The sequence below is a fragment of the Neophocaena asiaeorientalis genome, unplaced genomic scaffold (assembly GCF_003031525.2).
Source record: "Neophocaena asiaeorientalis asiaeorientalis breed wild unplaced genomic scaffold, Neophocaena_asiaeorientalis_V1.1 scaffold29, whole genome shotgun sequence".
NCBI classification, from domain to species: Eukaryota; Metazoa; Chordata; class Mammalia; order Artiodactyla; family Phocoenidae; genus Neophocaena; species Neophocaena asiaeorientalis.
In genome coordinates, this window is record NW_020174423.1 from 5,498,764 (window position 1) to 5,517,597 (window position 18,834).

Below are 18,834 nucleotides of genomic sequence, written 5' to 3' on the forward strand. Positions count from 1 at the left end.
GGCCTCTTACTGCTGTGGCCTCTCCCGTTGCAGAGCACAGGCTCCGGACGCGCAGGCTCAGCGGCCATGGCTCACGGGCCCAGCCGCTCCGCGGCATGTGGGATCTTCCCGGACCGGGGCACGAACCCGCGTCCCCTGCATCGGCAGGCGGACTCTCAACCACTGCGCCACCAGGGAAGCCCAGTAGTAGCAACTTTTAAGGCTTCCTTTTCCTTTACCAACACCACATTTCTTAACTTTCTAAGGCATACAGGCCAAATCAAAGCAGATGTCGGGGAGGAAGCTGAGCATGCTATGGACCGAGGGGCCCCTGAGACCCTTCCTCTCGCAACATTCATCTGCCACCTCTCCAGATTCTGTCAGACAGGAAGGAATGAATCGCAAGGCTGAATGTCACTGGGCCTGGGTCTTGTCTCCTTTGACACAGAAATGGTATATTTTAACTACATGATAAAATAATAACAGCAATATTCATGTTGTTTAAGGCTTTGAAAGGACTACAGAATCTCCCCTACCACGTCCAAACTAAAAGGTAGAACACATTCTAAGTGATTCATTTGTAACAAGCCTTACTTTATCTCATGACATATTTGGAAGAACAATCTACACACAGTTTGTCTTTTTACACACACCACTGGAAATGTCTATGTTAGCTGAATGACATATAAAGATGCAAAGTGTTTTAGTGAGACTAACAATGTGTTCAAACCTCAAGAAAAGGTCTTAGCAATTCCCAGCTGAAAAAATATGTATCTGCCACAGGTCTTAAAGTAAAGCCAGACACTACATACCTTGCCACTAGAGGAAATAACATATTTAAATAAAAAATGAGAAGATCATCCTCTAAAGACCATGAGAAGGAGCTAAAAATGCTCCCTGACTATAAACCTACTTTTAGGAGTTAGAAAAAAAGAGAAAAAGCAAGCAAATTCTTAGTTTCTAATTCTTCCATTGTTCTAGGTATTTGCATCACTAAATATAATTATAAAGAGTCAAGACCAAAATTTGTTCAGAAAAAAAAAGGCAAACAACCATCTACAAATTAAAATTCAAATTAATAAAAATAAAATTTAATGTTGGCGAAAACATTTTTTTCTAAGACTTGAAACAAGTTAATTTCTTGGACAGTTCCAGAAGCGGACATATTATTTCCTAAATGTATTGAGGTGATTTTAATAGGAAACCTTTCCCAGGGATGTAAGACTCCCTTCTTGTGTTCACAAAATAATTGTGGAGGAAGTGCATCCAAAAAGGGAGCAGGGAAGAGTTTGTGGAATGTTTTAAGATCAAAAGTCCTTCTAGAAAAAATAAATCCTACCAAATTCTAGTGCATTGGGGGCCACAGAAAAACCTGGCAGAGAGAGCCTTTAGTATATGTTAAACATTTCCAATAATACTACATTTATCTTAATAAAATAGGCTTAGTTAGTGCAGAAATGAAGTTATTTGTTGGGTAAAGTTTGCACTTGGGTGGGTACAGATGCTCGTCAGGAATATTCTTATAAGTAATATAAGAATAATCTCCACCATGTCAGTTAAGGAACCATTACATGGTTCTATCTTGTCAATATTCTGGCAATCGCAAGAGCCCAAAGACAGCCTAGAAAATCTAGAATGAAAATAAATCCAAGGCCATTTGTACTCAGTTCCATGAAGTATACCTCAGCAAGCATTCTTGGATTCTTCCTCAATTCTGCCAACACCAGTAATGCCCCAGAGCAATGCTTCCCAAAGCACACTTGAGTCATGGAATCACTTTCCCAACAAATGTTTTTTGATGAATAAAGAAATTACCAGGACATGGAAGCAACCTAAGTGTCCATCAACAGATGAATGGATAAAGAAGATGTGGCACATATATACAATGGAATATTACTCAGCCATAAAAAGAAACGAAATTGAGTTATTTGTAGTGAGGTGGATGGACCTAGAGTCTGTCATACAGAGTGAAGTTAAGTCAGAAAGAGAAAAACAAATACCGTATGCTAACACATATATACGGAATCTAAGAAAAAAAATAATAAAGGTCATGAAGTACCTAGGGGTAAGATGGGAATAAAGACACAGACCTACTAGAGCATGGACTTGAGGATATGGGGAGGGGGAAGGGGAAGCTGGGACAAAGTGAGAGAGTGGCATGGACATATATACACTACCAAACGTAAAATAGATAGCTAGTGGGAAGCAGCCGCATAGCACAGGGAGATCAGCTAGGTGGTTTGTGACCACCTAGAGGGGTGGGATAGGGAGGGTGGGAGGGAGGGAGACGCAAGAGGGAAGAGATATGGGAACATATGTATATGTATAACTGATTCACTTTGTTATAAAGCAGAAACTAACACACCATTGTAAAGCAATTATACTCCAATAAAGATGTTAAAAAAAAAAATTACCAAGAGAGAGTTTCCCAAACTTATTTGACCATAAGAGGAGGTCCTTTCTAATGGAAACTCCTTTCTAGATCTGGGCTAGTCCCAAGTTGGCTTCATGCTCTATCTCTATTCATTAGGTTTCTATTTCTTAGAAGTTTTTCATTTCCCTCACTCAGTTATTCTGGATTGGACTTCCTGAGACATTTCCAAGGGAGGCTTGACCAGGGCCTGGGAGAAGAAAACCCTCTTCCTGGATGGATCCCCACCTCTGACAGGGAACCCAGTGCATTAGAAATGGCTACATAAAGCTCTAACTCCACCAAAGCCTTAGCACGCATTTGGTTGTGTTGCCTGGTGTACTTCTGGGCATTGGTGACTCCTGCATGACTCTTCCTACTTCCTACCTCTGGCTCTGTAGTTCCTGTTAACAGAGTGTTTATGGTGATGGCAAGACCAAGAATTTTTTTTTTTTTTTTTGGCTTTTGAGAGTTTTTTCTTAATTACTAAAGTAATACATGCTTACTACACAAAAATCTAATATTATATATCAGGTAAAAAGAGTATCTCCTGCAATTCCGCAAACCCTCTCTTCCCCCCCAATCCCATGACTGTTACTGTCAACAGTTTTCTCCTCATTTTTAATGATACACAGGACTGGAAGCTCTATAATCTGCTGGGAATTCTTCATTGTGCCCCTTTTGCTTCAGGAAATTCTATTTATCTTTATAAAAGAAAGCTCAAATATCACTTTTGTGAAGGCGCCCTGACCCAGCCAAGCCATGCTGGTCTCTCCCTTTACCAGGTGCCCGAAGTAATTTGCACATATTTCAATTAAAGAGCTTACAACAATTTCATTGCAATTTTTGAATTAAATGTCTCTCCTACTTCTAAGACTTCAAGGACCAGTCTCATTCCTCTTTGTTACAAGGTATCTGGCAACTGACATGCAATCAGTACACAGTAAATATTTGTTGAGTGAATGAGTGAAGAAATATATAAATAAAATATTTTCCTAACACACAGACTTAAAGCTGTATAAAAATCAGTCAAATTTCTCTAAAAAGATGTTTCACACATATCCAACATTTCAACAACCAGGTAGTACTGTTAATTACTTTTCCCGTTTGTTTAGGCCTGAAAACTTAAAAATTCTAACTTCATGGAAAATGGTAAAGTTGGAAGAATTTGGGGATGGATGGTGGTTTATTATTCAAGGGCCAAATGAACATTTTGAAGCATAAGATCTTTGGCCATAGGCTTTGTCCACTGATACCAGAACATTCCAGGAAATGACATTTCCAATAAACACTTTCAAGTCCAGTAAACCACAAACACAAAAAAGTATTCAATGGCATTTCACAGCAAATAGCCTTCTGTTGACAGTTACTCAGGAATCACTGGTTATATTTGCAAAGCACAAATATCTCTTCTGTTAGATTAACTGAATATGGTTTTAGCTGATGGCTTGGGCAAAAGAGTGAATCTATAAAAGTAGTGAAAGAAGTGAATAAAGGAGAAGAGACATGAAGGATGAATCTTCGAACAATATTTCTAAATATCAGAAAGTTCCACTGGACCAACACTTCAAATTAACAAGCCCCACTGAGGGACTTTGACATGCATTCTGCATGACATATTGTCCAAGGAATAGCAGCCAGAAGGAATCTCACTTTTCTTGGAAAAAGAGATTGCCATAGAGCTTTCATATTTTACCAACTAAACAGTTTGGGGGTCAATGTAATTAAGTAATATAATTATGAACCCATTTCTTGGCCTCTAGCCCAAAGTGCTATTTCTTATTCAAGTATATCGTTAATTTTCATCTAGAAGGCATATGTGACACGTATTAGACATAGTTCTTCATATTAAAAGACAGACAATCTACAAACAGAAATCCACAATCTAATTTTAATTTTAAAATTAAAGAGTAAGACTCAGTGGGTGCAATCATAGGATATGAGGTATAGCACGGATTCTAGGCATTCAACTTAAGCAGGAAGTGGCCAGGAGAAATTTAGACTCTTGAAAATTTAGTATGAAAGTAGAAAATGGTGAAGGGGTCAGTGGATTTCCATCATACAAGAGATGGTGACTTAAATAGTAAAGGGAAAGGATATTTAGGGATACAATAGCAGCTGGCCCTAGAGTTACATCAGTACAATTAACATATTAAGTTAGGAGGCAAAGCTGGTGTGGGGTTTAAAAAAATATGGTACTGTCAGATCATGCTTATTAAATAATAAAAGTTAAAATGTATTGTGTATCTGGGTTGGGTTAGGCACTGTTTTAAGTATATTATGTGAATAGATTATTTAATTTTCAGAGCTACCTTATGAGATAGACCCACACACTCTGGCTCCAGAGTGTTTTTTTAACAGTATGCCATGCTGCCTCTTAACACCTACTCAAAAGAAATATTAGTCTTTATTTTAGAGTTGAATTCATGTGTTTACATAGGTGTTCAGAAATCTATAGGAGAGTTAAGTCCTGAATTGAACGAGACTGATTACTAGCTACCAAAGGCAACTGAAGTCAGTATACTTTCAGAGCTGGAGAAAGATACTCAATTCACCTTTGCATGGTGTTTGACATTTATTCATGCAATTGAATTCAACTCAATTAACAGTGATTTAGGGTCCCATGCTGAGTACTAAAGAAGTAAGATTCAAAGCGTAGAGGAGACACAATTTTTATGCCAATCTAGAGCAGATAAAAATACTCTGGAAGCTAACAGTTGAACAGAGGTGAAGAAAACGAAGTCCAGAGAGTTCAAATGACCTGCCCGAGGCCAAAAAAGTGGTTTGTGGCACAGAGGGACCTAAAAATCTAATTGAGGTGGGTCCAGGTCTCTTTTTACACTCCACTCTGCCTCCTGTCAAGCTGGTTGGAACACCTGGGAATAAAATTAACTTCTAAAATAAATATCTGTGCCCTGTAAAGAGGAAACTGTTGGATATTTGCCTGCCTTGTCTCTAGAACCCACTTCATTCTGGAATGAAGTTAAGGACAGAGAGAACAGATAGCCAAGGGGATATTTTTTTTAAGGTTAGAAGAGGAGAGCATTCACATATGGAGTCTCCCAGATCTCCTCTGAAGGAATGAGTGTTTTTCGATATTATTTGCTGGGCAATTTATCTCTCTCAAACCTTACCCAATTCTAAAAGCAGACTTGACATTATATCTTTATTGATAACTATGTGTGTAGGTGCATATGTATGTCTTCAACTATGTTCTAAGGGTCTTAAGAACAGAGGACATACTTTAAACCTCTCTGTATGCCCAACTTTTACAAAATGCTTTCACATAGTAGCTGCTCAGTATGGTAATGATGCTAAAAGTATAAGTATACACAATGTAAGTTTTCCAATTAGTTTGTTTCATTTTTAAAAAAACGACCCTGTATTCAGGTCTCCTAGAAAATTTTTAATAGCTTCTTTTAGTGGGTCAATTTTACGCGCCACCCTTTCTGCCCACAACCTGCCGGAGACATTTGGCAATGTCTGGAGACATTTTTGGTTGTCACAGCTTAGGGGCTGGGGGAGAAAGGTGTTACTGGCATCTAGTAGGTAGAGGCCAGGGATGCAGCTAAACATTCTACAATGTATGGGACCCACCTCACAACAATGAATTATCCGGCCCCAAGTGTCAATAATGCCAAGGTTGAGAGACACCGGCCTCTTCAGAAGTTAAAAACATGCACAGTCACCTTCCCATTTCTCCATTTTTAAAACACAAGTAAGACATAAAACAAAATGATACACTAAATATTTGCCTCGACCAAGACAATGTCAGTAGTCTAGTTAAGATGAACAATTATTTAATGGGCTGACTTAGGATTAGAGGGGTTCATTAAAAGCCAGAGGAAAAGCATGAATTTAAACACATGTATACTTAAGTAAGCAATGGAACACCTTCACCAAAAGGCATGTTCTGACCTTTACTACATCTGAAACCAAGGTTACTCCACAGTTACAATATAAAACGTTCTGCTCATGAGGCATTTTCAAAACCACCACTGGTCTGATTCAGACACGGAAGTCTCATTTCAGACTGTTTCATTATTTCTAACCTCGCTCAAAATCCACCTTTTGACCAGCACACAAAGAGGAAATGTATGTTTTTTGTTTGTAAATAGGGTCATCAAAATAAACTGTTTTCACAATTAGTCTTTCCTTTTGATGCCTGTCCCATGTCTAGGTTAACCTGGAAGGTCCAATTTTTCATCCTAGATTCCTTATTGTGGCCAAAAGCACCATTCCTTCAGGCCTACTTTGGCTCCTTGACTTCTATCATGGACAGACGACTGCAGTAAAGCTATCCTAACAGCCTGATGATGTCTTTAAAGACAAACAAGGAAAAGGAAGTGGGGGAGCTGCTGATTTTTCCTTCCACTTGGTTATGCTTTCCTTACATAATCTCTAGCTGATGTAGTTGCATTTGCTACAGTTTTATTTGCTTGTTCATTGTCCCCCGTGGCTGATCATATTTGATCCTTTGGCTGTCTGGTGGACACTTGAATAAAAATTCCTTTCTTTAAGGGGACAAATTAGTTTTTTCCTGGGAATCAACTGACAAAAAACATACAGACCTCAGGAGGATCTTTAAACATGGCATAATAACTAATCTGTTGAGCATTCTGTGTATGGAGTTAAACATGTCACCACTGACACTCTCACATGTTGGTTAACGACTTACTAAATACTCACCAAGATCTTTAATAAGCGAGAGTGCTTCCCATGATATAAAGGCTCCTCCACCATCATCCATCGCACCCTGCCCAACATCCCAGCTGTCCAGATGTCCACTGACCAGTACAACCTAGAATAATAAAAAGAGAAAAAAAAATAAAACTGAGCAGAAATGACATCAAAGAAGAAGCAGTCATAGGCATTCCAAATATATAAATGAAACTTTTATATTTTCTATTTTTACTTTTTAAAATATGTGTGTCATTACTAGTGGAAAACTTGGTATAGCGGTGTAAGGTCATCTTAATAGTAATAAAACTTCTCACCTTGTACTTCTCTTTATTAATATAATTTTGAATACTAAAGAAAAATGGTTTATTACTGACAGATGTTTGACAACTTTATTATATGGCTTAAAACCTAAATGACATAAAAATGGAGCTCAAAACTTCAACCATGTTCTCAACTGTCCCAAATTCTAGCAGACAAATAATAAACATGTGTTGAATTGAATTCAAATGAAAAAGTGAGAATAATTTATCTATTTTTAATTATTGTGCTTTGTGCATTATGAATCACTCTGGTGTTGAATAAATAAGTATGCTGGAGTTACAAACTAGAGTCTAATTAAACAGAAGAAACTTTAAGAAATATCTCAATTTATGTGTTAAATAAATCTGTTGATTATATTATAAATTTTACATCACCATAGGTTTAAATTTTTTTCAAGAATCATTAGTAATTCTCTCCAGGAAAATATAAAAAATATTTCAGTGAAACTAAATTTTATGGACATATTTTATTTTATTTATTTATTTTTTGTTTTGTTTTGTTTTAATTTTTATTTTTTTAACATCTTTATTGGAGTATAATTGCTTTACATTGTTGTGTTAGTTGCTGCTGTATAACAAAGTGAATCAGCTATACGTATACATATAGCCCCATATCCCCTCCCTCTTGCGTCTCCCTCCCACCCTCCCTATCCCACCCATCTAGGTGGTCACAAAGCACCGAGCTGGTCTCCCTGTGCTATGCAGCTGCTTCCCACTAGCCATCTATTTGACATTTGGTAGTGTATATATATCAATGCCACTCTCTCACTTCGTCTCAGCTTACCCTTTTCCCCTCCCCATGTATGGACATATTTTAAACAAGTTAAAAACCAAGTAAAATGACGCTAGGTTAATAGGATATCCACATGGCAAGTATGTATCTTGATCTCTAGATCATGTAGTATATGAATGTCAAGTCAGATGAATTACAAATTTAAATAAAGATATTAGAGGAAAGCATAGAACAGCTTTGTCAACTTAGAGTAGGCAAAGATTTCTTAAACTGGACAAAAAAGTGCAAACCATACAAGAAAAAATAATAAATTGGACTTTAAAAATATTAGGAATATTTGTTCATCAAAAGACTCCATTACAGGAATGAAAACGCAATCCACAGAGGAGAAAATATTTACCACACATATTTCAACAGAGGTCCCATATCCAGATTATATAAAGAACTTCCATGAAACAGTAACAAAAAGAGAGTCAAATGATAGAAAAATGGGCAAAAAACTTGAACAGACAATTCACAAAAAAAGGATATATCAATACAAATTACTAATAATCATATTAAAAGTTGCTCAGGTTCATTATCATCAAGGAAATATAAATTAAACCACATTCACTACATATCCACTGGAATAGCTAAAATGAAAAAGACAGAAAGTATTGGTGAGGAGGTGGAGCAACTGGAACTCTCATACATCAAGTGTGAGTATAAATACTTACAACCACTCTGGAAGACTGGCTTATCTACTAAATCTGAACATACACACACCCTAGGACCCAGCAATTCCGCTCCCAGCTACACTCCAACAGGAAGGGATGCATATGAATGCTTTCACCAGAAGGGATGTACTAGAATGTTCAGAGAGTATTCATAATAACGCCCATCTCCTCCGCAAAGGAAACTACTCAAATGCCTGTCAACAGCAGAATGAATAGTGTGTTGTATTGACCAATGGAATGCTGCACGGACGTGCAAATGAACAGATACAATCAATACACAATAAATACACGAATCTCATAAACATAATGAAAAATGAAAGAAATAATATATCGTGTATAATCCCATTTATGTAAGATAGAAAAACAAGCAAAACAGGAGAGTGGTTACCCATGGTAAGGAGGGGTAGTGAGTGACAGGACGAGGACACGAGTCGAGCTGCTGGGTGCTGGTCATGTTCTGTTTCCTGACCAGGTGCTGGTCAGGTTCTTTTTTCTGGGTACTGGTTACACAGGTGCACTCAGTTGGTACAAGTTCATCTTGTTATACACTTAGGATTTGTGCATGTTCTCTGAGAATATTACACTTCCATAAAAAAGCTTAAAAAAACCAAGCTCAACAGATTGAGTCTACATACAGCATACAGTAAATAAATAAACTGAAGTTGAACAAATCTTCTTGATGATTAACAGGAAAATGCCCCAGGACTTCGGGAAAGTAGGATTTTGGGTTTAAAATATCAGGGTGACCCCTTGCACTGCCTCGTTCCCTGAGCAGCTGCAGGATCTCCCACTGACTCTGTATATACAGGCAGACCCAGCTTACTACGACTTCATTGTAGTCATAAACAAGTACAATGCCCCAGACTAACAAATGGCCATGTAATGTACCCAAATGGATTGTTTCTAAGGAAAAAAAAAACAAAAGAAAAAAATGTGTTGCAATAGCAGGAAATTCTGATTCAAAAAGTGATGTAATCCCATGTGGGATGAACAAGCCAATTAGTCAACATTCTCACCACCCTCAGGACCATTTTCCCAATGAAGTTAAAGTTCCAATGGATAAAAAGTGTCAAAATCTGTTTTAATCAACTTTTTCTCAGATAACACATGAGTAATTAAATCAAGGCAGCTATTGTTTTAACCTTCAGGCTTCCTTCAGAATAACTGAGGTTGTCTTACAATTATATTTCTTTATGTTTTCTGAAATATCTCTGTTCTCTAATCCAGAATTATTCCTTAAACTAACAGTGAAAAGATGGAAATGGTTTGATGATAGGAAACTAAATGATATCCCATAGGATGAGGTCTTTGGCATAGTGATATGGAAGAGAGTTTGTTTTACTTTTTTTTTTTTTTTACAAAACCAGAATATATTGGGGGTTACCATGGGATAGTAGTAATTTTAATATAAACTGATTTAAAGACTAGGTGATGACAAGAAGCTACTTCTAATTCAGTAGCATATTTAACGAACTTGAATTTTCCTAATCATAAAAGCTTCAACCTATACCTCGAAAATTGTAGTGCAGGAGGTCTCATTCAACAGGATGTCTGGCTAGCATGTTTTAATGCAGCCTCACAAAGGATAACCCAGAAAAACATAACAAAGGGTCAGGCAGAGATGAACATTACTTGTAACATATTTGGATCTGATTTAAGCAAACAAAACAAAAACAGACAACTCAGAGACACAGTAAACTCCAGGATTTATGAAAAAGGATCACGTTATAAAAGATAAGGGAATGCACCGGTTCTGCTGCCAGATGTGCAGCCCTTAGAGCAATAACATGGCCTAGAACCAACAGAGAAGTGGGGTGCCCCCTCATCTACCCTCCTTATGCGCTGCTCCCCGAGGCAGGCAGAGCACTGACCAATCCCCTGCCCTCCAGCTTCCATCTCACCACCATCTCTTCCAAATGCAGTAAAGAGTAAAAATTATTCAAACAACAGCAAGAGCCAGGAGCAGCCACAACAAAACAAATAGGAAGGCAGAAAGGGAACACCGATGCTCTGAAATACGGAGTTTGCTATTTGTGAGGCACACATTAGCCCTGACCACCAAAGGCTCAGGTCTTGGGGGTGGGGGGAACTTCTGCAGTAGGGCAGAGATGCACTGGATGACAGCCTGCGAGGATGAAGAATCAGACTGGCAGCAGCACAGAAACACCTGCAGGCCAGCTGTGGGTCTGAGAGCAAAGATACACTAAATCAAAGGTAGACAGAGAGCAGCCCAAGGACAAGCCCCCGCTTCGCTGTTATTGGGGCATATGGAGATACTGAAGGCAAACAGATTTGCTTGATTAAAAGATAAATAAGAACACAATCGAAATGGGACATATGAAAAATATCACAGAACAAGGGAAAGAGAACAGCATCAGAAGAAGTACATTCTTATGAAAACAAGCTAATACAAGATCCTGGAGAAAATGTCATGGTCTTGGGCATTTATGCATGCATTTATTCAACAGCTTCTACTGAGTTTCTCTTATGTGCCAGAGATACAGAAATGGACAAAACAAGCAAATATTCTGCCTTAATGGAATTTATATTCTGGTGAGGGAGACAGGCAATAAATAAATATAATGTAATGGTAGTTTTAAGTATTATGAAGAAAAACAAGGCAGAGGAAGGGAATAGAGAGGGTAGTGGCAGGGAGAGGAAAAATCAGTCAGCTTCCTCCTAGGGTGTAGACAGCCACAGGAGAATTCTGCCCCTACCCTAACAATAAGAGAAATCTGGATAATCTAGAAAATCATAACTTTTTTAGGCCCATCAGAGATCTGAGATTGTAATTCAACCAGAGGAACTGAACTGCAGAGGATAACGTGCTCATCAAAGGAGAGGTGGGACACACGAACTGGCTGCCTTTAGCAGCGACAGGAGGGAGAGGCCTCAGTCATAAAAGCAAGAATGAAGACAACTGAAATGTTAACAAATTCTTAAAGGGTTGAGTGTGTGTTAAGATGAGAGTTTAGAATCCCTGGGAACCTCCCACATAAGGGCTCTAGGTACCTATTTTCTAGATCTTTTCCACAAACTTCCATCACAGGCTCACAGGAAATAAAGAGCAGGGCAGAAGCCCTAAGAGAGCCCACCTCGTGGTGCAGGGATACATATGACTGGGTGCTGTCGGGAGCAGGCAGCAAATACACCTACTTCTGGGACGCTTCTCTCATACGAAGCCGAGGCCATCTCCCCCTGGGGGAGAGGCAGAAAACTGCCCTGCAGGGCAGTACTAGGCAAAGGTTGGCGGCTACAGGAAAAAGGGTAGAAACTGCACTCCCACCCTGCACTGACACCTGTCTCCAGGAGGGCAAGAAACTTGCCCACGCCCAGAATTCTGCACTGATGTAAAGAGCTCTGCTGCCCCTGGGTAAGGGACGAGGTACGCATCCCCATGACTCATGGCAGAGTTTGGCTTTCACAGGGGGAGGAGCAGAAATGCTGAGAAAGCCCCACTCTTTTATTTTTAATTAAAAAAAAATTTTTATAGGAGTCTAGTTGATTTACAATGTTGTGTTAGTTTCTACTGTACAGCAAAGTGAATCAGTTATACATATACATATATCCACTCTTTTCTGGATTCTTTTCCCCTATAGGCCATTACAGAGTATTGAGTAGAGTTCCCTGTGCTATACAGTAGGTCCTTACTAGTTGTCTATTTTATATACAGTAGTGTGTATATGTAAATCCCAATCTCCCAGTTTACCCTCCCTCCCCCACCTCCTGGTAACCATAAGTTTGTTTTCTACATCTGTGACTCTATTTTTGTTTTGTAAATAAGTTCATTGGTACCTTTTAGATTCCACATATAAGCGATATCATATGATATTTGTCTTTCTCTGTCTGACTTACTTCATTTAGTATGATAATCTCTAGGTCCATCCATATTGCTGCAAATGGTATTAATTCATTTTTTTTATGGCTGAGTAATATCCCATTGTATATATGTGCCACATCTTCTTTATCCATTCCTTTGTCAACGGACATTTAGGTTGCTTCCATGTCTTGGCTATCGTAAACTGTGCTGCGATGAACATCGGGGTGCATGTATTCTTTCATATTATGGTTTTCTCCAGATATATGCCCAGGATTGGGAGTGCTGGGTCGTATGGTAGTTCTATTTTTAGTTTTTTAAGGAACCTCCATACTGTTCTCCATAGTGGCTGTAACAATTTACATTCCCACCAACAGTGTAGGAGGGGTCCCTGTTCTCCACACTCTCTCCAGCATTTATTGTTTATAGACTTTTTGATGATGATCATTCTGACCTTGTGAGGTAGTACCTCACTGTACTTTTGATTTTAATTTCTCTGATAATTAGTGATGTTGAGCATCTTTTTATGTGCTTTTTGGCCATGTCTTTTTTGGAGACATTTCTATTTAGATCTTCTGCCCATTTTTTCATTCGGTTGTTTGATTTTTGACATAGAGCTGCATGAGCTGTTTGTATATTTTGGAGATTAATCCCTTGTCAGTCGCTTCATTTGCAAATATTTTCTCCAATTCTGTGGGCTGTCTTTTCATTTTGTTTATGGTTTCATTTGCTGTACAGAAGCTTTTAAGTTTAATTAGGTCCCATTTGTTTATTTTTGTTTTTATTTTCATTAAAGAATAGTCAAAGCAATCCTGAGAAAGAAAAACGGAGCTGGAGGAATCAGCCTCCCTGACTTCAGACTATACTACAAAGTACTGTAATCAAAACAGTATGGTACTGGCATAAAAACAGAAATATAGATCAATGGAACAGGATAGAAAGCCCAGAAGTAAACTCACACACCTATGGTCAACTAATCTATGACAAAGGAGGCGAGAATATACAATGGAGAAAAGACAGTCTCTTCAATAAGTGGTGCTGGGAAAACTGGACAGCTACATGTAGAAAAATTAAACTAGAACAATCTCTAACACCATACACAAAAATAAACTAAAAATGGATCAAAGACCTAAATGTAAGGCTGGACACTATAAAACTCTTAGAGGAAAACATAGGCAGAACATTCTTTGACATAAATCGCAGTAACATCTTTTTTGATCCACCTCCTAGAGTAATGAAAATAAAAACGAAAAATAAACAAATGAGAAAGCCCCGCTCTTGAGCTCAGGCACATAAAGCCTGGCTAAGACTGAGGGGCAGAAGCACCAAGAAACCATCCTGTCCCTGCCAGGAGCCTCCAGTGAGTAACAAGCAGAGCAGTAACAGTTCATAGCCAAGGGAAGGGCAAAGGTATATAGAGACCCCTTCTGTGGTGCAGGCATACAGAGACTGCTGAAAGCTGAGGGTGAAGCAAGGCACTGGGAAAACTGCTCTGACAACCCAACCCCTACACTAAAAACAGACTAGCAGCAGCAGCCTGAAGTATGTGAGCACCAAAAGCAAGAATAGAAATGATACAATCCAAACCTAGCTCGACTCTAAACAGATGGACTGTACCACCCTCACACTAATGGCTTGACAGAAGAGGTGTTCTCATTTTTGAGCATGTACACTGCTCACCTCAGGCTCTACTGTTCTCTTATAGATGATATCCAGCTCCCAATAAAAAATTGTGAGTTATAAAATAAGCAATAAATAAAAAGAATTTTTATCAGGAAATAGAGTACTCAATAGAACCAGACCCAGATATAGCCCAGATATTTAAACAATCAGACAAAGACTTTTCTCAGAATTCATGTAAAAGGCATTTCACAGAAAAGAACTTATGAACAGCCATCAAGCATTTGAAATGACCAAACTCATTATTGATCAGGGAAATGTAAATTAAATCCCCGGTTTCACTTTGCACTTATCTAATTGGTAAAAAGTTTTAAACCTGACAATATGAAGTTGTGGCAAGGATGCTGAGCAATAGGAATTCTCATCCACTGCTGGAAGGAGCAGAAAATTGTTAAAATCATTTAGGAGAACAATTGGGCATATCCTTTTAGGATGACTACATCTCACAGCGCAACAATTTCACTTTAGGTGCAATTTACAAGAATTCTGGCAATTGGGCTCTTGGAGACATGCACCAAAATGGTCATATAGAAACAAGCATAAGGCCTCAAACTACAACCAACCCAAGTGTCTATCAGCAGTAACATGGGTAAACTATGGTTCAGTCATACAATGGAATACGATAAAGTAGTTAAAATTACCTATAGCTACATATATAAATATGTACAAATGAATATAAAAACAGAAATATGAAAGAAAAAGCAAGAACAAATCACAAAAGAAATAGAAGAGTATGATTCCATAGTACAAATTTCAAAATTCAGTGAGCTAAGTAATATAATCTTTAGCAATGCATACAGAGATGATAAAATCATGAAGAAAAAGCAAAGTAATGGTAAACCAAAATTAGGATATCATTTATATCAGATGGGGTTAGGGCAGAGAGGGGGAAATCATCGTAGAGGGGCACACAGTGGGCTTCTAAGACACTGGTAGCGTGCTATCTCTGAAACTGAGTGAGAACACATGTAAACTTTTCATTCTTCTTCTTTAGATTGTACATACATGCTAAAGTCTTTTGAATGAATGCTATACTAAACAATAGCAAGAGTTATCAAAGATAGTTTTTTAAGTGAGTTCAAACAAACATTAAAGGTCAGATTTATCTCATACTATTTCAACTGTTGCAAAGCAAAGAAAAATATGGAAAATGTCTACATTTACTTAAAATCATAATTTTGTTACTAAAACATGAAAAGGGTTGTATCCCTTCCTAAAAACCAACTAGAGAGAAAATATAATTGTAAAATCTGAAATAGTTGTATCTAGCAGCATATTGAAAGCTATTGCAATATGACAGCTCAATGGTCCCCAAAGGCCCATGTTAACTAGAAGTTATAGATATGTAGCAGATAACACAGTCATCCCTCCCTCAATATATTCAGAGTGTTTGGTTACAGGGCCCCCCAGCAGATACCAAAATCCATGGATGTTCAAGTCCCTTACATAAAACGGTGTAGTATATGTATTTAACTTATGCACAGACTCTCATATATTTTAAATCACCTCTAGATTATTTATAATGCCTAGGACAATGTAAATGCTATGTAAATAGTTGCTGGCTTGCAATAAATTCAAGTGTGGATTTTTGGAACTTTCTGGAATTTTTTTTCCAAATGTTTTCAATCTGCAATTGGTTGATTCTGTGAAGGCGAAACCCACAGACTCCGAGGGCCAATTGTACTAATAACGGGCTAGTATTGGCTCATCCTTACCTTCTCAGCACGCCCAGCTTTTCACAGTTCGCATATTAAATTGCGAGTTGTATACGGGTTTATCTAAACCTGACCAAGTTCTTGTTGGTCAATCTTCAATAAACGAGATGGTCACTTCCTTTGAAGCATGCTTCATCTTATAAATGTCTTGCTCAATCATAAACCAGAAAGACAACTACCTGGTGGTTTTATTTTTTGCTTTTGTGATGTTTTGTTTGCAGCTGCTTCATTCTTTTCGTCTCATTTTATCTGGTTTATTTTTAAGAGCTATAGCAGGAAAGACTTCAAGATGGCGGAGGAGAGAAACGTGGAGATCGCCTTGCTCCCCCAAAATACATCAGAAATACATTTACATGTAGAAGAACTCCTACAGAACACCTACTGAACGCTGGCAGAAGACCTCAGACCTCCCAAAAGGCAAGAAACTCCCCACGTACGTGGGTAGGGCAAAAGAAAAAAGAAAAAAACGGACTAAAGAATAAGGATGGGACCTGTACCACTGGGAGGGAGCTGTGATGGAGGAAACGTTTCCACGCACTAGGAAGCCCCTTCACAGGCGGAGACTGTGGGTGGCGGAGGGGGAAGCTTCAGAGCCGCGGAGGAGAGCGCAGGAGCAGGGGTGCGGAGGGCAAAGCGTAGACATTCCCGCACAGAGGATTGCAGCCGAATAGCACTCACCAGCCCGAGAGGCGTGTCTGCTCACCTGCCGGGGCGGGCGGGGCTGGGAGCTGAGGCTCAGGCTTCCGAGGTCAGATCCCAGGGAGAGGACTGGGGTTGGCTGCATGAACACAGCCTGAAGGGGGCTAGTGCACCACAGCTAGCTGGAAGGGAGTCCGAGAAAAAGTCTGGACCGGCCGAAGAGGCAAAAGACCATTGTATCAGGGTGCACGAGAAGAGGGAATTCAGAGCACCACCTAAATGAGCTCCAGAGATGGGTGCGATGCGCGGCTATCAGCGTGGACCCCAGAGACGGGCATGAGATGCTAAGGCTGCTGCTGCCGCCACCAAGAAGCCTGTGTGCATGCACAGGTCACTATCCACACCTCCCCTCCCGGGAGCCTGTGCAGCCCGCCACTGCCAGGGTCCCGTGATCCAGGGACAACTTCCCCGGGAAAACACACAGCAGTGCCTCAGGCTGGTGCAACATCATGCCGGCCTCTGTTGCCGTAGGCTCATCCTGCCTTCTATAGCCCTCCCTCCCCTTGGCCTGAGTGAGCCAGAGCCTGCTAATCAGCTTCTCCTTTAACCCGGTCCTGTCTGAGTGAAGAACAGATGCCCTCAGGCGATCGACATGCAGAGGCGGGGACAAATCCAAAGCTGAACCCCAGGAGCTGTGCAAACAAAGAAGAGAAAGGGAAATCTCTCCCAGCAGCCTCGGGAGCAGCGGATTAAATCTCCACAATCAACTTGATGTACCTGCAAGCTTCTCCTTTAACCTGGTCCTGTCTGAGTGAAGAACAGATGCCCTCAGGCGATCTACATGCAGAGGCGGGGACAAATCCAAAGCTGAACCCCAGGAGCTGTGCAAACAAAGAAGAGAAAGGGAAATCTCTCCCAGCAGCCTCGGGAGCAGCGGATTAAATCTCCACAATCAACTTGATGTACCTGCATCTGTGGAATACCTGAATAGACAAGGAATCATCACAAAATTGAGGCAGGGGACTTTGGGAGCAACAATATATATACATTTTTTTCCTTTTTCTCTTTTTGTGAGTGTGTATGTGTATGCTTATTTGTGTGATTTTGTCTGTACAACTTTGCTTTTACCAATTGTCCTAGGGTTCTGTCTGTCCGTTTTGTTTGTTTTTTTAGTATAGTTTCTACTGCTTGTTATCATCAGTGGATTTGTTTTTTGGTTTGGTTGCTCTCTCCTTTCCTTCTTTTTTTTATTACTTTTTAATTATGTTATTTTTAAAAAATATTTTTTATTTCAAAAACTTTCTTTTCTTCCTTTCTTTTCTCTCTTTTCTTTTCTTTCTTTCCTTCCTTCCTTCCTTCGTCCCTCCCTCCTTTCTTTCTTTCCTTCTCTTCCTTCTTTTCTTTCTTTCTTTTTCTTTTTCTCTCCCTTTTATTCTGAGCCATGTGGCTGACAGACTCTTGATGCTCCGGTTGGGTGTCAGGCCTGTGCCTCTGAGGTGTGAGAGCCGAGTTCAGAATACTGGTCAACCAGAGACCTCCCAGTTACACGTAATATCAAATGGCAAAAGCTCTCCCAGAGATCTCCATCTCAACGCTAAGACCCAGCTCCACTCAACAACCAGCAGCTACAGGGCTGGACACCCTATGCCAAACAATTAGCAAGACAGGAACACAACCCCACTCATTAGCAAAGAGGCTACCAAAATCATAATAAGGTCACAGACACCGCAAAACACACCACTGGACACGGTCCTGCCCATCAGAAAGACAAGATCCAGCCTCATCATCCAGAACACAGGCACCAGTCCCCTCCACCAGGAAGCCTACACAACCCACTGAACCAACGTCACCCACTGGGGGTAGACACCAAAAACAACGGGAACTATGAACCTGCAACCTGCAAAAACGAGACCCCAAAACACAGTAAGTTAAGCAAAATGAGAAGACAGAGAAATACACAGCAGATGAAGGAGCAAGGTAAAAACCCACCAGACCAAACAAATGAAGAGGAAATAGGCAGTCTACCTGAAACAGAATTCAGAATAATGATAGTAAAGATGATCCAAACCTGGGAAATAAAATGGAGAAAATAAAAGAAACGTTTAACAAGGACCTAGAAGAATTAAAGAGCAAACAAACAAT

At 39.5% G+C, this 18,834-nt stretch overlaps 1 protein-coding gene across 1 annotated transcript in view; it reads right to left on the minus strand.

The window, feature by feature from the left end:
* Positions 1-18,834, minus strand: part of CPQ (carboxypeptidase Q) — a 465,560-nt gene that overhangs the window by 157,354 nt on the left and 289,372 nt on the right. Inside the window, exon 6 of the mRNA XM_024756593.1 lies at positions 7,079-7,190. Coding sequence (XP_024612361.1) covers positions 7,079-7,190 — 112 coding nt within the window. The remainder of the gene's footprint in view (positions 1-7,078; positions 7,191-18,834) is intronic.